General features: G+C 48.7%; 1 protein-coding gene across 1 annotated transcript in view; it reads left to right on the top strand.

The window, feature by feature from the left end:
- The window catches only part of APBB2 (amyloid beta precursor protein binding family B member 2), a 339921-nt gene that overhangs the window by 263432 nt on the left and 49883 nt on the right, over nucleotides 1-26606 (top strand). Inside the window, exons 11-12 of the mRNA XM_054729387.1 lie at nucleotides 2240-2386; nucleotides 4946-5073. Coding sequence (XP_054585362.1) covers nucleotides 2240-2386; nucleotides 4946-5073 — 275 coding nt within the window. The remainder of the gene's footprint in view (nucleotides 1-2239; nucleotides 2387-4945; nucleotides 5074-26606) is intronic.

Genomic DNA, 26606 nt, shown 5'->3' on the forward strand with positions numbered 1-26606 from the left:
GTTATCTCCTAGTGAGAACCCTGAGAGGGAACAATTGTTATTTCTATTTTTAGAAATGGGGGGAAAAAATGGGACTTTGTATATTACTTTCCCACAATCACAGTACCAGTACATCTAAGAGCTAAGATTTGAATCCAGACGATCCCTACTCTAGAGCCACACACTCAAAACTGCATTGAGCCCTAGCTGGTTTGGCTCAGTGGATAGAGCGTTGGCCTGCGGACTGGAGGGCCCCGGGTTCAATTCCGGTCAAGGACACATGCCCGGGTTGTGGGCTGGATCCCCGGTAGGGGCATGCAGGAGGCAGCCAGTCAATGATTCTCTATCATCATTGGTGTTTCTATTGCTCTCTCCTCTCCCTTCCTCTCCTTGGAATTAATAAAGACATATTTTTTTAAAAAAAAAAAAAACTGTAATGACATCGAGCAGTCGCGCTCCCAGAGGGAATGTGAGGGCATCTCTCAGACCTCTCCCCAGGACACAGAAACAGGGCACAGCCTGACTCCTGACTTGAGGCCTGTCTGCTCCTCTCTCTGAACCAGGACACAGGGCCCTGCGGAGCTTTTGCAGTCATCCCAAGGGCAACCTTCTTTTTGGTGCATTTGTAAAGGGCCCTTAGTCACCATCAGCCTGTGGCAGCGGTTCTGCTCAGGGTGGTCACACAGGTACCTCAGTACTTCTGTAGGGTGGGAGGATCCTCATGTACTGGGCTTAAGTAGGTTGCCTTTGGTAATTGTGTGTGTGTGTGTGTGTGTTTGTGTGTGTGTGTGTGTGTCCCCTGAGATACTATGATTAACAACTCTGGAAGGAGTCTGGGCTGTGAGGCTGAGACGGGGAAGGTTGAACTGGGCTGGAGGGGTCCCTTTGGGACAATTAGCCGCATTTCCTCATTTTATTGTGACATTCGCTTTGGGAAACTTTACAAGATGGCCCTCCTGTCCCGGGAGGGTGGTCTCTTCCACTGATGCAAGCTCTGGAGGGACCCAGCCCTCCGAGGGGGATAAGGGGCCCCGGGCTGCAGGGTCAGGTGAGGGACCCAGTCCAGCCACCCGGCCCGCCTGGTGATGATCAGCAAAGCAGATGCTGCAGCCCACACGGGTCCCGGGGACTTCTTTCTTTATACGTCTTCGGACTTTTTACGTGTTGCGATATGCATACGATGCTTTTTATATTATTTTAATTGAATAACTGAACTTTTAAAAGACAAGGAGCGTCATCTCAAAATATCTCTAAATGATAAAAGAATAAATGAACTTGCGCTGTAAGGAGTCTCACGAGCCGGCCATTCTGCGGGCTTCGCGGGATGTGCTGCTCCTAACAAGCGGCAGGAGCCGAGACCGCGGTCACGGAAGCACCTCTTCCCTTCACTCCTGGGCATCAGAGGGTACATTTGGCCTCGTTGTTATTAAAGTGCTTAACACGGACTTGATTCATTCTCTCTCCCATTGTCTTTTTCTAGGTGCTAACAACTAACAGAGCTCATGGGGGTTGCACTTCTTACGATTAAAAACACTGCCTTCTAGTAGATAAATGAGCTTAGAAGTTTTTATGTCCGTTGGCCCTGTAATTCCACTTCTCGTTATCTATTCTAAGAAAAAAATCTGAGCACGCACACAGAAAGTTGGGCAAGGGGATATTTATCACTACACTTCCTAATAGCAAAAAAAGTCACAGTGTAATTTTCCCACAATAGGGATGGGGAGAGGGGGGTCCTAATACATGGTGACGAGAAGGTTTGACTTTGGGTGGTGGGCACGTGGTGCAGTATACAGCTCCTGTGGCACAGAAACCCACTCCTCAACCTATATGTTCATGTTGCCCAATGTCACCCCAATCAATTAAATTTAAAAAAAATAGGGATGAGCCGAAACTGGTTTGGCTCAGTGGATAGAGCGTCAGCCTGCGGACTCAAGGGTCCCAGGTTCGATTCCGGTCAAGGGCATGTACCTTGGTTGCAGGCACATCCCCTGTAGGGGGTGTGCAGGAGGCAGCTGATCGATGTTTCTCTCTCATCGATGTTTCTAGCTCTCTATCCCTCTCCCTTCCTCTGTAAAAAAATCAATAAAATAAATTTAACCCCCCCCCCCCCAAAAAAAAATAGGGATGAGATATTGAACATGATATAGCAACTAAAGGCTCATTAGGCATACCTTGCGGAGGCTTTTATGGCAGATTGACGGGTAGTGACCTGTGACCTGTGACCTGTGAGGAATCTCACGTTCCTGACTCTGTCTTCTAGTGTTTTGCTGTGCGCTCCCTGGGATGGGTAGAAATGGCAGAGGAGGACCTCGCCCCCGGGAAAAGCAGTGTTGCCGTCAACAACTGCATCAGGCAGCTCTCTTACTGCAAAAATGACATCCGGGACACGGTCGGCATTTGGGGAGAGGTAAGTAGCGCGTGGCGACAATGAACGGCAGGATTGGTTCCATCCCGCTGTGCTTCGCGGAAGCCGGAGCCCTGTGGGGATGTGGACCTGAGGGGCGACGGGGGTGTAGCAGGTGCATTTCCCCACAGAGGCAGGTGATGTAGGCAGGAGGCACCCGTCAGCAGTGTCCGGTCCCAGGGAGGACGGGGCCCTGGGAGAGAACATTCTCCACGCCTCAGTGACGGGGTCTAGCCTGAGATCCCTGAGTCCCCAGGAGTCCACTGTGGACTTCAGGGCCCAGAAAACCCCTTGGATCTGCGTGCACAATTGGGCGTGCCAGGATATAAGAAGACGACCCAGGGCCCTCTCAAAGTATGTCCTCAGAGGGGAATGTGGCCCCCACACATACACACAGAAATGTCAATGCAGCTGCTCTAAAAGTTGGAAAAATTTTCCTTTCTACCATATTCTTTATTTACAATCTGAAAATCAACTTTATACATGAGTTTTGAAATTGATACCTATCTATTCTTTCTCACTTTGAACAAAGTTATTCCACTTTGAAATATTAGTTGAGACAATTTCAGAAAGGAAAATAATATGAGATATCCATAGAAATCATGCGAAATATGAAAAACCAGTTCCTGCCGTGCTCTGAGACCAGCCAGCCAGCATGCCCGGAGCGTCTCGGATAGAATTGCCACACGAGTCCCGCTCGGTCCCTCCCAGTGAGCAGAACCTGTTGGCTTTAGGAGGCCCAGCCGAGGTGTTTAATAAGCTGAACCAGCCCAAAGAAGGTGCATCTCCCAGCTCCTGAGGGGACCTGGCCTCACTGTGGGCCACATCCTGAAAGGCGTGTTCGGCATGTCAGGTGGTGATGTCAGCCACAACGAGCCCCTCCGTCTGTTAGTCCCTGCACAGTGTTTGCCGTGAAGCAGCTGCACAGAAGGGGTTGCTACCTGTAGGAGCTGTCCTGGGAGCCATCCACCGTGGGTCTGGCTGAGAGGAAGGCACCAAAAATCCTTAGCGACCCTGTTATCTCAGAGCACATCGCTGGTGGCCCAGGGGGACCTGGGACCTGCTCTGCTCTCCGGTTCCCAGGTCGCGGCGATCATGCAGCTCCTGGGCACTGCGGTGCGGTCTGGAGGCAAGGAGCGCAGCCCTTAGCTGAAGGACAGTGTACGGTGTCGGCAGCTTGGCTCTCTTCTTGCTCTGTGAACTGTTGCTCAGCTACTGACCAGCGTCCGTGAGATACGGGGCAACTGAATCTCCAGGACCCACACCGCAGTCATGGTTAATCTGCAAACTAGTTAATTAAGGATTGGCCCTTTGCCCAAGGTCTGGACACAGCTGTGACCTTGAAGTGGCCACAGACACATGGGCCCTACCCTTCCTCTCCCTCCCCCACACAAGCTGAAAGAGCTGCAGTTCCCCAGCAAGGACATTGGGGGTGCCGTGGACCTGAGGTAGCGGGCAGCCGGTCGCTCCGGCTCTGCAGTCCTGCGCAGGCTGTGCTTTCTGCCAGGGCTCTCTTCTGGAAACGGCTTCCCTGCCCTTTGGGGAGATTTCAGATCATCCTGGATCGCAGACGTAGACCCTCAGCTTACACGTTGGCCAGCAGAGGCACCGAAAACCCATGTCTGCCACGTAAGCAGTGGCGCTTGTATTCACTCTGAGAACCTTGGACAGGGACCTAAAACATCCTCCTCAAGTGCCAGGCCTCAGGGTAACGCAGCTATCCTGCTCTGGGACTTGAAGACCCATCAGGAAGCCTCACCATTCTCCCAGCCAGGCCTCCCTAGCTTCAGGGTCACAGCACCAGGGGTGGCCGTGACCTTCAGGAGGCACAGTCTTTCAGTTGTACAGCAGAGTTGAATCATTTCTTAAAAGTATGCTCCAGGAATTTCAGGGGGAATAAAGTTGAATAGTTAGCATTCCCGCCCTGAAAGGGCCAACCTCTGTGGGGGGACAGGAGGCCGAAGCCCAAAACCTGAGTGGTGATGTGGGAGAGAAGGAGCCGCGACCTCTCCCTGCGGCGGTGTCTGCACAGCACCCTGTAGCTAAGGGCATCACGGGCTGTGTCAGACCTGGAGCAGGTTAATTGCCAGCCACAGCACACAGGCATGAAGTGGCGTGAGAGGTGAGAAGAGACGGACATCGTTGTGGCTCTGAGAGGCCGTTGAGGGGCCTGCTGGGGTCTGGCCAGGGGGAAGGAATGGGGAGAGCATGGTTGTGTGAGGACGCCAGGCATGGAGTTGGTGAGGGGCCAGATTCTCCAGGGAACCCACCTTTTCCTTGAAGATTCAGAAATGTAAATAATGAAAAATTAGAGCCGGCGAGAAAGCAGGCCAGGGACACTTTCCAGAGGACTTGGAGAGGGAGAGAGAAATTGGGATGTGAGGCAGTATGCAAGATTTATGAACTCTTTACTCGGGAGAGGGTGTCTCTCCCTTTAGGAGAACAAATTCGAGACCACGGGGTGGCTGCTTTTGCTCGTTGAAAGGACACCCTAGGCAGCCGCAGACCTGGCGAGGGCGTGTGCGCTTCGGGAGGAGGCTAACGTGCTCTCTCTGGCTGCAGGGGAAGGACATGTACCTGATCCTGGAGAACGACACGCTCAGCCTGGTGGACCCCATGGACCGCACGGTGCTCCACTCGCAGCCCATCGTGAGCATCCGCGTGTGGGGCGTGGGCCGCGACGACGGCCGGTGAGTGTCCGGGGGCTGGGCCGCCCGTCCCCTCACCGGGGCCCCGGTGTGGCTCCACACCTGCTGCTGCACTTCACTGAGCGTGCAATGACGGTAGACTTCCTTCAGAAATGTGAAAAACGACAGCTGATTGCTGTCCCCACCGCGGAAGCCCTCCACGCTACTTCCCCTCCCGGTTTCGGTACCTCAAGCCTTTGGTCAGTTCTGGATCCTGCCTTCGGTTTCTGCGTGTTTCTCCTCCTGCTCATCCTCATCCAGCGACGTTCCCCACGCACCAGGCTCCCTGAACCCTCACTTCCCTTCCCCCCTGCTCTGCATTCTGTTTTAATCCTCCACTCCATTCGGTGGGGTCTGGGCCATTCGTTCCCCACGCCTCCCCCTGGTACTTTGTAGAAGGGTTGTGTGGGGGAGCAGCTTGCGTGGGGGAGCAGCTGCACAGCCTGAGTCACCACCTTCAGATCGCTGAGTCACTATGACCAGAACTCGGGGGGCTTAGGGTGGCTGAACTTTTTAACACGTTGAAACATCGGGTCATATCCAATCTCCATTCAATGCGTCTTTTTCTGAAATTCTGAAAATGTGTGATTGACCGAGGTGCTTCTCACTCAGGTGTGTGGTGAATTTTTTTGTCCTCCAGGCTGACTGGAAGTTCTGATTTTCATATTCATATTCTATCTAAAAAGCGGCCGTTATCACAGACGCCGCGTGGATGCCACCGTTCGGCACCTGGGCTGCATTAAAGGCACTGAACGCTTGAATCACAGCTGAGCCCTGAAACGACGCAGGCTGGAACTGCTTGGGTTCATGAATTGGACCCAAGTAGTTCAAACCCATGTCATTCAAGGGTCGGCTGTATTCTCTAACTGCAGTTGGGAATCGGAGTGTGTGAGTGCCGACTGAACTTACGTGTGGCTTTTCCACTGCTCGGATGGTTGGTGCCCCTAACCCCTGCTGAAGACCTCCGGGTCAACTGTTTGTTCCGGGGTCAACTGTTTACTTAATCTTCGGCAACTCTCAGCGTACCTGAGGACCTCGGAGCTTTTAGGGCTGCACTATAGGGTGGTTAGTTACTGCCTTGTGGAAACGGGGTAAGAACATTGTCAACGCGGGTGAAAATCCCAGACAGCAGCGAGGTGGCTCCCCTGGTCCCATCCTTGGGCATCTGGGTTATCGGAACGGGTGATCCTCTCTAGAGCTCTGCCTCGGGTTGCCCCTGCCTTGGTTCAGTTGCAAGTTCTACGCCAGAAAGGAAAATGGTTAGGCATCCATCGGTCAAAGAACAAGCATTCTTGCTGGAACCAGACTTGAGAAATGGTCTGTACAAGAAAGGGGAGGCGTCCTCTGACTGCTGGTGGGAGAACCCTCCCGGGAGCACGGTTGTGCCTAGTTGTGCCTGAGCTTCCGTAACGGGGTGCCGAAGGGCGGCCGCTGGGCCAGGTGCTTTGAGGGGAACGAGGGGGTAGATTAAGTGAACACACCTGCCCTTCACTTGCTTGGCAGAGCTGTGGCATGGGAGTGGATGCCCAACACGAATTGATTCATTTTACAAGGAAAATACCTGATGATGTTTGCTCAGCATTGAAAATGTTTAGCCTTGATGGGAGGGTGTAAGACACCGGATCCTTCCCTGGTTCCTGCCCTCCAAGTTTGTTTGTTAAGGCGGGAGCCAAGGTGAAGATCATTGTAAACATGTACAAGGAGATGGGGTTGTGTTTCCTTAAGGGTACGTTGTGAGCGGATTTCACTGATGAGGTTTTCAGCCCAGTCCAACTCTTTAAAGTGAGGCCAAACGCTACATGTTCAGGAAGAAAAAAAAAATGATTCAAACTCCAGTTGACTGAATTATTTAAGCTCTGAGCCTCGGTTCCCGTCATCTGTGAAATGCGGATCCTAAGGACCACATAGCATGGTACGTGTGCCTGTGTGTGTGTACAGTAACTGGCACAGTGATGGGGACGCGGCAAATGCTTAGTGGGTGTTAGCTCTGGATTTGTCAAAGCACTAGCGGGTGCAGCTAATTACGTTCATGGCTTCCTTTCAAAGACAGGGAGGGGCCTGGCCTCAGGGAGGTTTCAAGAGCAGCTTATCCTGTGATGCAGAGGAGGAGAGGCCAGACGCTCCGAGTTCAGTTGTCCTACGAGGCAGGAAGAGCCTCACCTCTGCCCCCGGGGATGTCAGTGTAAGTTAGGTTACATTGCCTTGGTTATGTCTTTAAGAGGTGGGCTGGGTTACCCATGTTTTTTAAACCACTTCTTCTTGCTCAATGTTAGTAGGTAAGTGTTATTTAGAAACTAGAGGCCTGGTGCTTGAAAATTCATACACTGGAGGGGGGGGTCCTTCAGCCCGGCCTGCCCCCTCTCACAGTCTGGGAGCCCTCAGGGGTGTGAGGCAACCCGGCCATCAGGGGAACGTGACACCTCATCACACCTCTGCTGCTGCCACTGCCGGCAGCGCAAGCCTCAGGCAGCCCTGGGTGGTTGGGCAGCCGCCATCCGAGGCTTGCCTGCGCCTCGGGCCGGCCCTGGGCGGCTGGGGGGGCTGAGGGGACTGGGCACTGCCATCTTGTGGCCGTGGGTGCCTCCATCTTTGAGGGCGTGGCAGTCAATTAGCATATTCCCTCCTTATTGACTGTGGGCACCGCCATCTTTGCGACGGCCTGAGGGTCTATTAGCATATTCCCTCTTTATTAGATACGATTGTTGGTGAGTTTTTTTTCTATTTTTCTCATCACCATTTATCCCCTTTTCCCTCTTCCACCTCCACCCACCCCACCCCCTACAATCACCACACTGTTGTCCACGTCCATGAGTTCTCTCTCCCCACCCTCTCTCTCTCACTCTCTCTCTCTCTCTCTCTTTCTTTTTTTTTGCTCAATTCCTCCAACTTCTGTAATTTAGAAACTCACTCAGGGTTCCCTGTTGGCTCTCAGGATCTGAACAAGCTCATGTGCTGGTTGGGGCCTCGGGCCAGATTGCAGCAAATAAAAATGTATGTCTGCCAGTGAAAGGTTCTATTTCCCCCATTGGTCCCCGGAGTTTTCATTCCCTAGAAGAAGGGGCCTTTGCATTCCTGCTTTTTTTTTTTTTTTTTAACTTTCTTTTGCTTTTGATTCTTTTCTTTTTTTTTTTTTTTACAGCCATTTACAAGAGCAAATTCAATTCGTAATGCCGCAAAGGGAAGGGGTTTGCGCTTTGCATGAATAAAACATAAAAGTGTTTCATTTTGCTTGTGGAAACGAGCCTGTTTCTCATTCTCTTTTGTGGCTTTCCTTGCCGAGAGACTGGAATCTCTCAGGGGATCTCTTGACGTGGTTGACGTGGAGAAGGAGTGTGTGTATACCAGAGCCTTGGAGGGCACAAGTCCCCCTGGAAGGTCAGAGTGCTTCACTAAGCCATGCGATTTCCGAATTTATACGTTATTTTGGGTTTAGCCTATTCTTAAGGCTTTCAAGTGGTTTTGATTTGCTCTGAAGGAATTCCTTAGGGAGTAAGTTTACTTTAGGTGAGGGGGTGATCTGGGGGTGACCTTTCTCCCACGGGTCCCCAAGGTTGACTTGAGAAGCTGCTTCTTATGAAGGAGTGGCAGTCACACTGGTGTTGGTTCTCTGGGGGCGAGGGGGGGGTTGGTGGTTGCTCGACGCGGCTGAAGTTTTTGTCTTGGTCCTGAGCCAGGCCTGCCTCTGGCATCCCTTGGAGCGCGTTGGCACTATTGCCGGGCAGAGGGCGGGCTGCCTCCGCTCCCTGGGCCGTTCTGTACTTCGGTTCCTTTTGATCGCCGTGGGGTCCGTGTGAAGGCTCCAGACGTGGAGTGGGGAACGGGGTTTCGTGAGCCTTGCATTCCGTTCAGAGGCAGCACCGGGAGCACCCAGACTGACCTGCTCTCTCCTGCCCTCGTCCTTCTGGGTGTGAGTGGCTCTGGGCCTTCGAGCTGGCGTTTTGCCCCCAGTGCCCGGGCAGGCGAGCCCAGTGCCCCACCTGTCTTCTTGTCTCGGTGGGCCTGCCACGCTGCCTGTCCCAGGATGGGGCGGGCTGTTTCAGGGGCCCACGCTGCTGCCCGGCCACAGCTCTCTTTACCGATGGGGGCCCTGGGGAAAGCTTCCTCCCTGTTCTTTTGTAGAGGAATCAGAAACCGGCAACGTAATTTCTGAACATAGGGGACTTTTAATAGGACACCTCCCTCCTCTTGTGGCGGATATGCCTCCATCATCTGGACACACAGGTTCTTACGTACGTTACTAATGGTCAGTGGAGTGCTAGTCCATCTGCTTCCCGTGAGGCAGGAGCGTAGGCAGATGGTACCGTCACAGGACTTCAGACCCCATAGTGGGATTCTCCCTAGTGCTTTCCATATCAGGGTGCCGTGGAGCACTAATGAAGTAAGACATTCGTAGACTTTCCTTGAGAGAAAAAAAAAAAAGGTTCTAGGGTCCGTGGGGAAACTGAGACCTCCTGGGAGGTTTTCCTGTGCTGACGAGCACTGGGACCCGCCAGGAACGCATTTCCGGACCCGAGCGGACCCCTTTTCTTCATGGAAACGCAGGCACACGGAGCACACTTTGGGAAAGGCTGCTTTGGCCAGCCAGCGCGTTAATTTAAATCAGTGACGACAATAGATTGCTACTTTGGCTCGTACGAGAAGAACTGAATCACTGCCCATAAACAGCCGCTGTAAGTTGGACGTCCCGTTGGGCCTGCTCTAATAAAGGTCACCGTGCTGCAGCAGCGGCGGCGGCTGTCACAGCCACTGTGCACAAGTGCTTTTTAAAAGGGCTTTCTTCCGCAGTACGTGTCGACCCGGTGACATGGCTCATGGTCATAGTTTGAAGAACTAAAACTCTCCTCCTAGCAGGCATTGCGTACACTTCTTCTGTTTTTTATGAATAATTTTTAATAAAGTTTTACCATGCCATAGAGCATCCATGAACTTCCAAATGAGTTTACCTTTCATTGTTTTATCTGGTTAGGATCTCAGGGAACGTTTACCTAAAGAATATAGTGCCATGCGTGCAGAATATTTTCCCCTACTCTCTGCTCCTAAGGATATTCCCAGCTGGCTTTTTCCCACAAGCCCCTGGTTTAAGTTGTTTTAGAGGCTGGGCACAGCAGGGTGCGACTCCCCTTCGGTGGCCTGTCTGGGGCAGGGCATAAACAGACCCCTGGGATCTCCCTCTGTCCAAAGAGGACGCTCCCCTGTTAATCCCAACAAGAGATGGTGGATGGTTTGAAATGACCCCGGGGCCCGAGGGGAGACCGGACTCTGTGGCCTGTCCCTGATCTTAAGGATCTGGCTTCATAAGAAAAGACACAGGTGTGCATTGAGAGCAGAGATTGACAAACTATGGCCCCAAGCTAAGCGTGGCCTCACATCTCTAGTGGGTTGTCTGAAAAAATAAAAATTAGCCAAGAATACAGATGTGGAGACCCCGCATGCCTGGCTTTGGCTCTTTACAGAAGAATGTTAGCAGTGATGCTTTCAGCATAGGGTTGGGGATCTTCTTGGCTGTTGTAGGAAGTCGTGTGGAAAAGGCCAAGTCCTTTTCTTTCCTACCTGTGGCTCAGTTCTGCCAGGATGCCGGGTACCTGAGCACTGCTCCTCTGGTTCCTAGAGCTAACCCTCTGTACTAACCAGGGTCTGGTAACAGCTAAAGTACCAGGTTACTTGTCCCGTGGCAGTCTGCAGTGAGCAGTGCTGTCTGCGGGCAGCTCTGGCCACACAGGCTCTGTCTGTCCCTCTGTGTCATCCCTCCAGGGTTGTCCTAGTCCGAATGGTTCAAGGGACCTGTCTCTGAGTTGAAGCGACCTGGAATTTGCATTCCTCACATTATACTCACACTAGGGGCCCAGTGCATGAATTCGTGCACCTTGAAAGGAACTGTGGGTCACGTGAGGCTGCAGTGGGCAAGGGGTGGGTCTCGGCCCATCCTCCATGCCCCCGCCTGGCCCCTTCTGCTACAGCCCTGGTTCCCTGTCTGCTGGCAGCCCTGCTCCCACTCGTACCTGCTGACGGCACTGAACGATCAGGACTGGTGCCGGGCACCGGCAGTGGGTGTGAACAGGGTTGGTGCCGGCAGCAGGTGCAAGCACCCAGCGGGACCGCGACGCATGGGAGCACAGAATTTTCAGTAACCACCAGAGGCTCGCCCCGATGACAGCGACCTGTGCCCTGCCTTGGTCTGGCACCCCCACTCACCTGCTCCACCATCCCACCGCAGCCAACACCCACCATGTTCCACGCACGCCCCCTGGTGGTCAGCGCACGTCATAGCGACCGGTTGTTTAGTTGTTCCACCGTTCGGTCTATTTGCATATTAGCCTTTTATTGTATAGGATTCTGTTCACATCCTGTTGGCCCAAGGCAGCTGCAAAAGACTCTGGGAAATGGAGTCTCTAGCTGGGCTGACAGTTGTCAAGGTAAAACTACTATCCAAAAAGAGAGGTGAAGCAACTAGCATTCTGATGGAGTGTGGAAATGAGCCACCTCGCAGCCCACACCCAGCTTCCCCTGCCAGCTACTAAGCTGCAGTCTCTTAGCTCCGAGCCCACCTTCTCTGCTCCGCTTTGTGAGGCCGGGGCTGGGACTCTGCAGAACACATTTCTGCTTCTCTCGTTTGCTGCCTGTTGGCTGTGACTGGAAGGAGACTGCAAGGCTGGAGGGGGAAGAAGGAACCTGCTTCCTGTTGCTGTGAGCATCATCCTGGACAAGCTTCCTCAGTTCGAACCCCACCCTGCAGGTTTTCCAACACTCACGGCTGCACCCCACCCCTTCCAGAGCCCCCAGCACCACCCGCTCTCCTTAAAGGTCTGGGCTCTGGAGCCTTGAGGCCCTTCAGGCCTAGAGACCAGCATCCGCCATGCAGGGCGTCCTCCTCGGTGTGAGTGCATTTGCTCCCTGGGGCGCCACCTCCAAGCTTCTAAGGGTGAATGATTCCCACCTGTGTCCTTTGTTCCCTGCAGGTCACTGCCCCACCTTGCCATCGCTGCTTTCCCGGTAACCTCTCCATGTTCCCTTCTGGCGTTTTTAGTTTCCTAGTGATCTTACATGATCTTCTCTCTGTTCAAGTAACCGTGTGCTCTCTGTCTCCTGCCTGTGTGCTCCCTGGCTGACCTCCCAAGGAGCTGGTGCTGACTGAGGAGGCAGCCGGCACGGTGCAGAGGTGGCTGCTGGAGCAGCTTTGTTGAGCAGCAGCGAGTGGAGCTGTCCTTTCTGTTCAGCTGCACCCACAGCAGGTGACACACAGCGCTCGTGCCAAGGAGACGTCCTTGCTAATTGGTAGAAGTTGGCAGCGACAAAGGGCAGTTCTTTTTCAGGTGACAGGGATGTAGAGATAGCGGGCTGCTGGGTTTTTGAATTAATCTGAAAGTTATCTCTATTTTTGCCTGGCAGTTGTTTCTTTTCCTAGGAGTAATGGCAGGGGGCAGGGGGCGGGGGGGTCTCTGCATAGAGGATAGGGACTTTGTAATGACGTCTAGTCAGAGGGTTCTCTGAGCCAGACAGTAATGAATGATTGATGGATTCCAAACCCGCTGATGAAAGTTTAATCCGGGGGATGTGCTGTCCTGCCTCAGGAGAAGGGTCCTCAGGGACACAGCTATAATTCTCTCCCCGGGCTGCGGTGTTATCTTGACCTCTAGAGTTGATTTCTTTTTCATGCAGCCCCATGAGAGGTGGAGGCATCAGGGTGTACTTGACCATTTTGCTGACTTACAGTGTAGTTATATTTTATCTCTTTAGAAGTGGCTTCTTTGCCTTCTATTAATCATGCTGGGCTGCTTGCTAATACTTTCAGCTTAGAATAACCTTTTAGGGAAGACATTGTAAGGGATCATCCAGGTGGTTTCCCTCAGAGGAATGTGTGAAGGCATTTCCAGCAGATCTTTCACAGAGAGACTGTCCCTGCTGGTGCATATGTGATGATAGTAGTATCTTCTGAAGATCACATCATCCATTTTGGTAACTGGTTCAGCACATGATCTAGCATTTCTTATAAGCATGTTTCAGCACCAGCCAGTGAAGTGTGGAGGCCTGAGGTTGTTGTGGGGGGGGGGGGGGGGAGAGAGAGAAAGAAACAGAGGAAGGAACAAAGGAAGGGAGGGAGGGAGGGAGGGAAGAAGGGAGGGAGGAAGGAAGGAAGGGAGGGAGGGAGGGAGGGAGGAAGGAAGGAAGGAAGGAAGGAAGGAAGGAAGGAAGGAAGGAAGGAAGGAAGGAAGGAAGGAAGGAAGGAATTATCATGCTGATCCCTGAACAACTTCCACTGTACAACTCCCCAGAGTCCCAAGCCAGATGAGGATTGGGGCTTTGTGGATGCAATTGGGAGAGATCAATCATGCTTGGCTGCAGTGATTCTCAGTGTCAGCCCTGAAGTATAGGTCTTCTTGGAATACTTGGAGCATTCCAACAACAGAAGGAAGAATAATTTTAGTGGAAAAACAGCTTAATAATCCACATATGCATACATGGCTTAGTGTCTTAGAAGAGAAAGTTGTCGCTCTTCTAACCCAGAGCCTGGCTTGGTTGCTGGCATGTGGCATAAGCTCAATAAATAGTTAGGTGTGTGATGAATTGCTGAAAGCCTCGTGTTATTGCAGATGAATGGGCAGTCACTGCTTTCCATGCACAAGTCGTCACCTTGAACTTTTTTAACTCAAATGCAGTCATCTGAGACTTTTGGCTTCGTGGTGAGTCTGATCATTGGGAACATAGCATAGCTCCTGTGATCTGTTTCAACTCACAGAACACTTCTGACACCAAATGTGTGGGTTTTACACACCAAGCAATTCTCCAGTTCTCTGCGGATACCAACTGGATGTCCTACAATTTAATTCAATTCTACCTCCCTGTAGTTAGTGAAGATTTTACAGTTCCACAAGATTGGATGCCAATCACAGGTCCGGAACACTGACCCACTAGCTATACATCGGGGATTACCACGACCCCTCCTCGGGTTGGGTAATTTGCTAGAATGGCTCATAGTCTCAGGGAAACACCATAAAGGCATCCTATATAATAAAAGGCTGATTTGCAAATTGTCCCCTCGGGAGTTCAACCGACTGGGAGTTCGTCCACTTGCTATGACGTGTGCTGACCACCAGTGGGCAGCGCAGAGCGAAGGAAGGCCCCGGCTGGCAGCCAGCAGCGAGGGGAAGGAAGGCCCCGATTGGCCCTGATCACCGGCCAGGCCTAGGGACCCTACCCGTGCACAAATTTCGTGCACCGGGCCTCTAGTTTATAAATGGGCAGCCAGATAAAGAAGCAGTAGGTTGTGATCCGGAAGAGTTGCGATCACAGGAGCTCCTGTCCTCAAGAGTTTGGGGTGCTCCACCATCCTGCACCTGGTTGTGTTCACCAAAGTGGAAGCTCTCCCAGCTTTGTGGTTTAGGGGTGTTATGGAAATCTCGTTACATAGGCAGGTTGATTAAATCATTGACTGTTGGTAATCAGCTCAATGTCAAACCCCTCTTCCCTCCCTGGTGAGACTGAAAAACTAAATATGTATTTCTTATCTATAATAATAAAAGTGTAATATGCTAATTAGACCAGATAGCCGAATGACCTTCTGGACGAAGCCACTACAGTGGGGCCGAGGCAGAGGCAATTAGGGGCGACCAGGCAGGCAGAGGTGGTTAGGAGCGATCAGGCAGGCAGGCGAGCAGTTAGGGACAATCAGGCAGGCAGGCAGAGGCGGTTAGGGTGATCAGGCATGCAGGCAGGCCAGCAGTTAGGAGCCAGTGGTCCCGGATTGTGAGAGGGTGCAGGCCGGGTTGAGGGACCACCCCCAGACCCCGGTGCATGAATTTCGTGCACCGGGCCTCTAGTCATATTATAACATCACTGTAGCAGTTAGTCACTGGAGAAGACAGATTTGAGAACATCAGGTGGGACTCAAGGAGTCCCATCACGGACAATTATGTGAAGTTTGGAGATCTAGAATTGGTCAGCTGAAGGAATAGTGGAAGAGGAATCCCACCGTGTGCTTTTAATGATGGTTTTTTTTTCATGCAGTGACATTGGGGACGCTTAGTGTCCCAGCCTCTACATCTGCCGTGGTGGTCGCTGCTGGGGTGGCAGATATGGGGAGGAGCTTCCTTAGAAGCATCACACGTTGTTCCCAATTGTAGGAAGGTAGTAATGCTTTCATGAAGGTAGTAATGTTTCCTTGAACTGCTGCCTGGGTCAAACATATAAAATAATTGGGAGGAACTTAAACACATGGGAGATTAGCATTATTCTCTCTTTGACTTTAAATGTCTAAAAACTAGAGTCCTGGTGCACGAAATTTGTACACAGGTGGGGTCCCTAGGCCTGGCCGGTGAACAGGGCCGATCAGGTTCCCTGCCTCCCCTCCTCCCCGCTTCCCTTCTTCCCTTGCTGCCTATGTCCACTGCCAGCCAACCTCCCAGTCCCTCCCCCGGGGCCAGCAGGTCACAATCACCTAGAAAATTACCTCACTCAGATGTTTCACACCAGACACATGCCAAAGGGAAAGAAACGTTTGAAAGTACTGGGGACAGGATTGGAGTAGGTGTGCATAATTATAGGCTCTGATGGAGACTGGGGAGGGAGGAGGACTGAGTACAGGGCTCACAGACTTGTGAGTAATGGCATGGCGGGCGGGAGGCACATAAAGGTCAACCAGACATGGCTGCCTTTCTTTCTACAGACGATGCCTCATGTTTCTCGTTGCTTCTCTAGGCCTCGTCACCTACCCTGTCTTGCCCAGTTCGCCCCTTTCAATGAGTGGCTGCAGGTGCATGTTCAAGGGCCCCTATTTTCCTGCACAGAGCACCTGGCCCATTGGAGACCCACCCTCAGGCAGGGCTCGTGGCCATGCCCTATGCCCTGAGCTGCCCAGCCCGGGATGTCATGATAGAGTCGAGTCCCTTGTTACTGGGAAATCGTTCATGGCCCCTGCCTCTTGATCCCTAAGTTCGTTCCTGCCACCCCTGCAAAGAGAACTCCTGAGTGCACATTTGTTGGAAACAAAGCCAGAAAAATTTAAGTCTCAATTTTGGCTCAGTAGAACCAAACACTTCTGTGTGGGCACTGAACCGGGTCTCCACAGGAGGCACACTAAATGGGTAATGACATCCTGGCATACGTTCTGCAGGGATTTTGCAGACATACCAACAGAAGCACTGGTGTCATATTTTTTAAAGTTAATCCTTCTTTGATTAGAAAATCTGTGAAATAGGTGTTTGATTCAAATTGCAAGTATCCAGTTCCCCTTGTCCCAGCCCCCCAGCAGCCCCTACACCCCATCTGCCTTGGGACATAACCGGAATGGGGATCGAGATTTAGGAGAAGAAAGTACAGTCATTCCTAAATCTCTAGGCCACTGTCTGAAACCCAAAGAGCTCAGCATCCATTTCAGCTGCCTTTGGAGGAAACTTCTCTCCTCACTGCTACCACGAGGTCATAGACCGTGAGTATGGCCCTACTTGGCTAACCTATTTGCCACCTTTGCTCTGAGTGTGGTAGCAGCTGCCTGCTGGAATGCCAAAACATGGCTGTTACACTCAAAACTGAGAGTAACGTCTTTAACCACCCACTCACCTAACCCCATCTTCCTAGTTATTCATTCTCCTGTGTTCTAGATTCGTGCATTCATTCACTCGTTTCTGCATGCATGCATTCACTCACTCACCCAACTCCTGCTACTCCACCATGGGTAATGGCTCTGTCATCTAATCAGCTGCATGTGTCAGCTGCACGTGTCCTCTTACCCTCCTCACGTTCAGGGAGGGCTCAGCCCTAATGATTCAGCCTCTTTAGTACTTAGGTCAAAGAATAATTTTTAAAAAGTTAAAAACAGACTCATATACACAGTAAGTAATAAGCAAAGCTGGAAACAATTCAGATGTCCATCAGCAGGTGAATGGATAAGCAAATTATGGTATGTCCATACAATGGATGTTCACTCAGTAGCAAAAAGAAGTCAACTACTGATATTCACAGCATAGCTCGTTCGCCAAAGAATTTTGCTGAGTGAAAGAAACCAAACAGCCTCCCTCAAAAAAGGTTCATACTGTATGGTTTTATTTATATCAAATTCTAGAAAATGCAAGGGAAACGAATCTATACTTATGGAAAGTGAATCAGTGGTTACCTGGGAAGGGACATAAGGCAGGGAATATAAAGAGACAAGAGAAATCTTTGGAAGGTACAGATATATTCACTGGTTTGATTGTGGGGATAGCTTCACAGGTGTATACACATATCAAAACATCAAATTGTATGTTTTAAACATATGCAGTTTATTATATGTCAATTATACCTCAATAAGGCAGTTTTAAAAATGTAATTTTAAACATATACAATGAGTAACTTGTCAAAGATGTGTCTAACTCATGATTGAGGGAACCAGCAGGACACCAGAGCCAGGTAAAGGAATAGGAAAGACAGAATCTTTCAAAACTGATCATCAAGCCACCAGGAAGCACAGGTGCTTTCAAGAATCACAAAGATCCCAAGCAGAATGAATTAAACACACACACACACACACCTGTATGTATGTATACATATATGTATGTATTTATACACACATCACGTTGAAGGGAGTTTTATCTAAGTTGCTGATAATGTGTATGTTCACCTACATAAAAATAAATTTTGCAGGGACGGTAATTAGATTTTTAAAAATTGTGTGAACGCTACATTCTTTCTAGTCATCTATTTTTCTGTGTTATTGGCTTTCAAACTTATTTTGTCATAACCCATAAGAAACATAATTTATGACATGGCCTGATATCCCCCTTACCCACCCTCCTCTCTTCTCTCTCTGTCTCCTTTACTCACTCACATATAACGAACAAAAATTTCACACCATGTTTACCTTCACTGTGTGTCCGGCCCTGTGGTGTTTCTCGTCTTTGCTACTCTATTCTATTTAACTGTTTAAATGCTGCTTATCACCACGAATTGGTCATAGTCTGAATAACACTGATCTTGGTTAACTTTTCCAAAAAGTTTTGAGCTGAACTCTGTACCAGTTTAATAACTTGTGTATAAAGAGAGAGAAAAAAATGACTCCACGGTCTAAAACCAATGAACTTCCAGAGGGTCAGCTTTTCGGGGTCAGCCGGGCTAGGAAAGGCTGAAGAGCACTGATGTAGGGATTCTCAATGATAATTATGTGTCAAGTTATTGTATTTTAACAAAGCTAAACTTTTAGACTTTTCATTTGCTTAGCACTTCACCCCCCATGCCGTCACTGAAAAGGGCTGTTTGATTATGAGCATAGCTTTCATTGCAGTCAGTGAATATTCTCTTTCTTAAATAATTTGGTTAAGAGTGATAATTGCATAGTTTATCATGTTTCCCTTTTTGCCAGGAAGTTTCAAGTTAAATTAAATCCCTAATTGTAGTAATAATAGTAGATTGAACCATATGACTGCTATTATTGTGGATTAGAAATGGTTGAATGTGGTTTAAATTAATATTTAGCCTAATTGATTTACAGAATTACTTCTTCCTTCTAGTTGGTTTTAAATTTTACTTTTCTAATTTAAGAGCCTGATAGAATGTGTGTCTTTTATTGCAAATCACTTAATTCTTTTGTGAGGCAAATGGGATATAAATTTTAATAAACAAACAGAATCCAGTTATAATGCCCCATTAACCAACAGGGTGTTTAAAACAGATTTTCCCCCCAACTTTCCTATGATTCAATAATTGGGAAATGCTATGCATTCTGCAATAGGAGTATTTTGAGGGTGGGTTGTTTTTGTTTCTTTGTTTGTTTGTTTACTGTAAAAGTCCTCCTGAGAACAACAACATTAAAAATATATCTCGCCCTAGTCAGTTTGGGTCAGTGGTTAGAGCATTGGCCTGCGGATCAAAGGGTCCCAGGTTTAGTTCTCACCATGGGCACACGCCCCGGTTGTGGGCTCAGTCCCTAGTAGGGGGTGTGCAGGAGGCAGCCAAGCAATGATTCTCTCTCTCTCATCATTGATGTTTCTGTCTCTCTCCCTCTCCCTTCCTCTCTGAAATCAATTTAAAATATAAATAATATATATATATATATATATATATATATACATATATGTATGTGTACACATACATATATCAATTCGTAGTTATTGACCAATTTAAATGACGTTTGTGGCCTTGTACATGAATTAGAGAATAATAGTGTCACAGAAACTGCCTCAGCCCTAAAGCTATTGCTGCCAAAGTACTGTTCCCCACCACCAGGGGTCCCATTACCAAGATAAGCAGCTATTACCAAAAGCATTAACATCTAATGGATGGTGTAGACTTTCTTAATATATTTCCCCCACAAATTCGATGGCCTAGGGCAGTGATGAGCAACCTTTTGAGCTTGGTGTGTCAAACTTCGCCAAAAAACTGAGCATAACTCGGGTAGTGTGTCACTTTGAGGAAAAAACATTATTTCGCAAATGTTTCATCCTCAGGAGCAGCAAATGTTTCATCCTCGGCATGCGGCCACCTCAGCGGCTGTGTGTCATCAGAAATGGCTACACGTGTCAGTGCTGACACGCATGTCATAGGTTCGCCATCACTGGCCTAGAGCCTTGGTCGGCAAACTGCGGCTCGCGAGCCATATGCGGCTCTTTGGCCCCTTGAGTGTGGCTCTTCCACAAAATACCACGGCCTGGGCGAGACTATTTTGAAGACGTGGCATTAGAAGAAGTTTAAGTTTTAACAATTTGGCTCTCAAAAGAAACTTCAATCGTTGTACTGTTGATATTTGGCTCTGTTGACTAATGAGTTTGCCGACCACTGGCCTAGAGTAATTGCCTGTGCCCCTTTCTTGCCCAAAGGAAATGTTGTGGGTTTTTTTTTAATATATTTTATTGATTTTTTTACAGAGAGGAAGGGAGAGGGAGAAAGACAGAAATTGATGAGAGAGAAACATCAATCAGCTGCCTCCTGCACACTCCCCACTGGGGATGTGCCCACAACCAAGGTACATGCCCTTGACCAGAATAGAACCTGGGACCCTTCAGTCCTCAGGCCGACGCTCTATCCACTGAGCCAAACCAGTTAGGGCCCAAAGGAAATGTTTTGATGTATCTCTACATACCTTCGAGCTAAAAGTTGCTTTGTCTTTTCTATTGACAAAAGAGAAGCTATGGAGGATATTAAGAAAGAGAAAACTGAATCATATTCATAACTCACTAAGTCAAGGGTTGGAAATAAAGGGAGGGGAAACTTTTTAAATTAAAGATAAGATTTTAATATGTCTGTACTGTACAAATTAGAATGCTTCTTTAAAAAAAAAAAAAAGATGGCCTATATCTTAAGTCTTTATATCTTGGCTCACTTTTAATCAGAATGTTGTTAATCATTCTCTTAGGCCTTGGAACCATGCTGTTAGAATAGATTACACCGAAGAAGTATATTAATCAGGACAGGAAGAGAAGAGTCATCATCCAGAAGGGGCTCCATCATTTTTTTAAAGCTTTGTGATTATAATTTAACCTTGATTGTACTGGTGTATTTTTAAGTGACTAGTCAAGTTGGCTTTCTTCATGCCCAAGGCTACATCGTCCTAGTCCAACCTTGAGGTGTCAAGCTGTGGAATTTCTTTTCTCCTTCCTTCTTCCTCTGTGGTATGGCCCCATCTACCTGTCTGTTTATTTATTGGACACCCATGTATTAAGTTCCCACCATGTGTCATCCCTGTGCTTGGCACCAAGGATGTAGCTGTGAACAAGATCATGGTCCCTACCCTCATAGAAGTTACTAAGTGGAACAGCAAATGGTCACACGAGTCCTTGAGTCCATGAAGCACTTTGTAATGTAACTATCAAGCCCCCACACGTGTTAGATGGCATCACTGTCCTTATGGTTTCATCCAGGCCCCACTCTCCTGTTACCCTTTCTATCACCATTTATTTCAGTCAGCACTGGCTGCATTGTGCTGCAGTAACAACCAAAAGGCTCAGAAGCTTAAAGCACCTCTCATTCTGCTAAATGTCCATGGCGGGTTGGCTGGAGGCACTGCTCCTTGTAGTCATTGCCCTCATTCGGCATCCAAAGCCGATGATACAGTCACTCTTGAGACTAGAGTATTGTCAGCCTTGGTGGGAGGGCAAAAAGATGCACTGACTCATCAAACTTCTGCCTGGAAATGATGTTTTCTCACGCTTCATTGGCCAAAGCAAGTTACATGACCAACCCTGCCTTCAGAGGTTGGAGAAATACACTCCCCTCCCCTAGGAAGGGGACCGGATAGTCACACCACCCAGTACCCTGTGGTCGCTTGTTATCTCTGCAGTCATGTAGATCTTATTGGAACTTAATCTTTTCAACCTTTGTTGTTACTAAACGTTGTAGATGTGCATGTCTCCCTAGTGAGAAGGTAATTTCCTTGACAGCCCGCACCGTGTTTTATATTTCCTTGTACGTAGCTCAACCTGATGCTATTCTTAGTGTTAGGTTCCTAAAGATGCTTTTGATTGCATCAAGGAGAATATTGGAACTCTTTCCATGAAAGTTTCCACATAGTGCTTTAGAGTTTACTAAGGGTCTGTGCACACCCGTCTCTGTATTATTACTATGCCTGTTACAGATCAGGGAAAGTGAGACCTAGAACTTGTCTATGTATTACTTGGTGTTGCACACACAAAAAAGTAACTGAGCTTTTTGTCTGAAACCATGAATTCTAAATCCTGTCCTTTTCCTGCCCTTATAGTTGTTCCTGTGAACACCCCAATTGTTTCTTGAGCTGAGGATCACACAGGGGGAGGGACAAGGAAGCTTCAGAAAAAGAGTTGAAAGCCCTTGACCCGGATGGGGGTATAGCTCCTGGTATTTGGCTCCCAGTAAAGCTGAGGGGACACACAGCAGCCACTCCAGCTTGTAATCAGCAGCCGTGTGTTAGTTTCCTGTGGCTGCCGTGGCAGATGACCACAGACCGGCTGGGTTAGAACAACAGAAATGTACCCTCTCTCAGCCTGGAGGCCAGAAGTTCAGCATGAGTCTCACTGGGCCGGCATCAAGGTGTTGGCAGGGAGCCCCCCGGAGGCCGAGGGAAGAATCTGTCCTGACTCCCACTGCACCTGGTTGCTGCCGGCATTCCTTGGCTGTGGCCACCGCTCCAGCCCCGACGTCCTCTGTACAGAGCCTTCTCCTTCGGCTTCTTCTTTGTAGGCACATTTCTGATTGGATTTGGAACCCACCCAGATAATCCAGGGCAATAGCTCCATGTCAGGATCGTCAGCTTCACCGTGTCTGCAAAGACCCTTTTTCCTTATCAGGTAACATTTACAGGTTCCAGCGGGTAGGACCGGATGACACCTTTCCCAGCCTCCCGCAGTCAGCATGGCGGGGACCCTCTCTGGGTGGTGCAGGTTAGGTGGTGCCTTGGGAGGACCTTTGGGGTCCAACGCACCCAGTGGATGCCGAGGTCTCATCTGCCTCTTGGCTGTGGGACGCCCGGCAAGTCTCTCACCCTGAACCTCCGTGTCCTGTGTAGAGGTGGAGGCTTGAGAACCGACTTGCAGCTTGGTGTGAGATCATAAATCAGAGGGGGCCAGGCCTGGGCACCTTGCAGAGAGCCCCTCCGCACCCCCGCGGGGCTGTTCTTCACGCAGGCTCTCCACCCTCCGCACCCACAGCAATGGGCCTCGTGGGCTGGAGGAAGAGGGTGCCGCCCATTGAGACTCCCAGAGCACCTCCTCCCAGGTGTTTTTCTCAGTGAAGCGGAAAACACACACTGTTTATTAAATAATTAATCATCCTTTCCTAGACGGGTGATTCCATTTCATGGGTGAGCAGTCTGCTGCCAGAGAACTGTGTCTTCCTCCAAAGTGATGTATAACATGCTTTGGTACCTACATTTTTAGACACTTGGATGTTTTTTCTCTCTCAGCCATTTAAACTGGAAGGTAGTGTAGGGCACAATCATGGGCACTTTGTCCCTTTAAGAGATAGATACACCTGTGCATAGTACGGTTGACCTCGTATTTTTCCATTTCTGAAGTAGTATGTAGAGCCTACATTAGTGAACATAAATTCCAGTAAATTTTAGTATTGACTAAATACTAAGTATTTAGTAGTAAATGGCATAGATAATAAGCCTTCATAGCTTTAAGCCTATAAAGAAAAATAATTATATAATTGACATGGAAATTAATACAATGGAATAAACCATGAAATAATAAAGCCTTTTTTTTTTTTTCCCTCAGAGGTTTCTGTGATTTCACAGACATTCACTGCCTGCCTTCAGAATAAAAAATTCTGGCCTGATTTGTTTATAAAGCAGTCCCTTCAGACATCTGCCTTATTTTCAGGAAGTTTTTACCCTAAAACAAGGATAGTACGTAGGGGGTCTGCTCACCATTTCTGACCTACTGACATGAAGGGCCTGGAGTGCTGGGTTGAGAAGAGCCATGAGACCAAAACCAGGCTTGGTGAGGAGCTCTGTGATCTGTTAGTCATGTCTGCCATGGACATGGAACAGGAGGCACAGGCGTGACACAGCATGCCTTTTGAACAGGCAGTTATTGGAATGCACTTCATCTGGGCCCTTACACACTCAGGTTGCCATCAGAGTCATCAGTTAACAATAACTTTTATACAGGAAAGGTAAAAACTGGGCTTGGGGGAGGGCATCAAATATTGAATACTCAATACCATCATAGCTGAAATTCAGTAGTTTCTTGAAAATTATCTATTAAAGGGAGAAAGGAAGGAGATAATTGTTTGCCTAGAGAGCTGACCTTTTCAAGAAGGGAAAACACATTTTTAGGACCCGATTGTGAACCTTTAGGGCTCTGAGTTTGTGGCCATGCAGGGTTCAGAACGACCAAGAACACTGGTATGGTGTTCCTTTGTGGATAAATAGCATAAATGCAGTGTTCCAGTATTAAATATTTAAAGCATTTGCATTGTCTAATAGCAGACACACAGTGCTTGCAATGGTGTGGCATTTTGTTTAGTTTGCCACACCTCTGGAAGAAAGAAAATTGATATTTAAGATTTGAATCCCAGCCCTGCCACTCACTATTTATGTGTTCTTGGGACATACTTGTCTGTACCTCAGCTTCCTCGTCAGATAATAACATTGCCTGCCGCGTAAGAGTGAATGCTACTCTTGCTGAGAGTTGAGAACAGTGTCTGGCAGATATCTAGTAAGTGCTTTTGCCCTCCATTCCCAGCCCTCCCCTGCTGACATCTGACCCCTGCAGGCTGTCCCAGGCTCAGCCTGGGTTTGGCCACTGGGAGGCGCTGGAGGCTGGAGGAAGTAGAAGCCAGGGTTCCTCTCCCCTCTAAGGGCCTCCAAACTGTGGCTCCTCTGGGTGGCCTTGACCTTGACCCCAGGGCTCTGGGTCTACCACCTCCTCCCTTGGGCCCTTCTCCTGGGAGTGGTAGGTTGCTTCCTGCTCTTGCTAATCTTTGGACCTCACTATCTTCTGTTTGTTTTCTAACTCATCCATTACACATGTCACCAATTCTATTAAATTCCCTCCGTTTGAAATATTTAGAGCAGTTTTTCTTTTCCTTGTTGTGCCCTGACTGATAAAGACTAGGTAAGCATGTACTGTCCTTGTATAGTTGCTGCTACTGTTGTTGTGATTGTCTTATAGTCTTTAGAGCGGGGTGGGGAACCTTTTTTCTGCCAAGGGCCATTTGGATATTTATAACATCATTCGCAGGCCATACAGAATTATCAACTTGAAAATTAGCCTGCTATATTTGGTCCAACATTTAATTGACTCACCCCTAATGCCTTGGCAGGGCCAGACCAAAGGATTTCACAGGCCTCATATGGCCCACAGCTGGACATTCCTCACCCCTGCTTTAGAGGAAACTCTAAAGGACACAGACTCAGGAGGTGAAGAGAATTAACCGGGATCCCACAGCTGGTGGGTGACAGACCCCAGCATAAAACCCTTTGCACTGAATCTCTCCTTCCGCCAGCCTTTGGATGGGCTGGTATCTTCAACTCGAGTCTGAACTTGCAATGTATTGACTAAGGGCCCCTTGCCTTTTTGGATTTCCACCTATTGGAAGATATGTCTTCTTGGACATGTGCTGGGTAAACAGCCATCCTCGTGGCCAGGGATTGCTTTTGGAGTCATATATGTCGAGTTGGCACTGACCTCAGGCCTCATGGGGGACCTACCACCATGGGGGGCTTGGAGGTGTTAAAGATCATTGATTACAAGCAACAGAAAACAATTTGATCTTAAACAAAAGACAATTTGATTGTCTTATTGAACCCCAAAGTAGGGGTGGCCAAGCCTTGGACAGAACAGGGTCTGAAGTAGTGTCAGGATGAACTTCTGTTTCTCACCTCTCTTCTCGGTTTCATTCTCTTCTCTGCTTCATATGGTAGAAATGACCATGTAGGCCAGCTGGCATGACTCAGGTTGAGTGTCAAACTATGAACCAGGAGGTCACGGTTTGATTCCCAGTTAGGGCTCGTGCCTGGGTTGCAGGAGGCAGCTGATCAGTGATTTGCTCTCATCATTGATGTTTCTATTTCTCTCTCTCTCCCCTCTCACTTCCTCTCTGAAATCAATAAAACTATTTATTTAAAAAAAAAAAAAAGAAAGAAAGTGACCATGCATATTTCTTCTCTAGGCAGTCTAAGAGTATAGTCTCTCAATTTCAAGTTCCTGAGGGAAGAGAAGCTCACCGCCCAGACCAGGCGCCCACCCTAGTCTAATTAACTGGCCAGGGTCACTTCATGCTGGATGCCAACCAGGAGCCTGCTGTTGCCACGTGGGTTTAGGTCTTGTGGTGTTTCCCAGAAAAAGGCTAGGACAGGCTATGTTCATTTCAATATTTAAGCAGCCTAGTTAACAATCATGGAAATACCAACTGCCTACCATTGCGTACCTACCGTTTGCTGAATACAGTGCTAATTACACTGTATCTGTTTTTTGGTTTTGATTTGTTTTTTAAATCCTCACCTGAGGGTATTTTTCCCATTGACTTTCAGACAGAGTAGAAGTGGGGGGGCGGGGGGGAGATGGAGAAACATTGATGTGGTTTTATTTTTGTTTCTTTAAATCCTTACAACAGCCTTAGGGGGCAGGTTTTATTATTTACATTTTGTAGATGTGGAGAGACCAAAGGGAAAATTATGCATCTGTGCAATATAAAGCTGCACAGGCCAACTAAAACATTGCTTCTGGTGGGAATTAAAATATATCAACTCAACAGTGGCAACGCTGGTTAGCTAATGCTGATCAGAAGTATTAGTAGAGAAAACAGTGGAGGGACAAATCAAAGCAGTTTATTTGTATGAGAACTATATATTAAAATAAGAAGTCTTGGTGGCTGAATAAGAAATGGCTCTGGTGTTTAAAAGAATAAATTTGGTCCAACTGCCCACTCTTTGAAAATAAGGAATTTTACTTGAGGTAAGTTAGCTTTTGCTTAATCCTCACCTGAAGACATGTTATTATTGATTTTTAGAGAGAGAGAGAGAGAGAGAGAGAGAGAGAGAGAAGAGAGAGAGAGACATCTATGTGAGAGAGAAACACTGATCCATTGCCTCCAGTATGTGCCCCAACCAGGGATCAAACCCACAACCGAGGTATGTGCCCTCATCAGGA

Source organism: Eptesicus fuscus, chromosome 2 (assembly GCF_027574615.1).
Source record: "Eptesicus fuscus isolate TK198812 chromosome 2, DD_ASM_mEF_20220401, whole genome shotgun sequence".
NCBI lineage: Eukaryota > Metazoa > Chordata > Mammalia > Chiroptera > Vespertilionidae > Eptesicus > Eptesicus fuscus.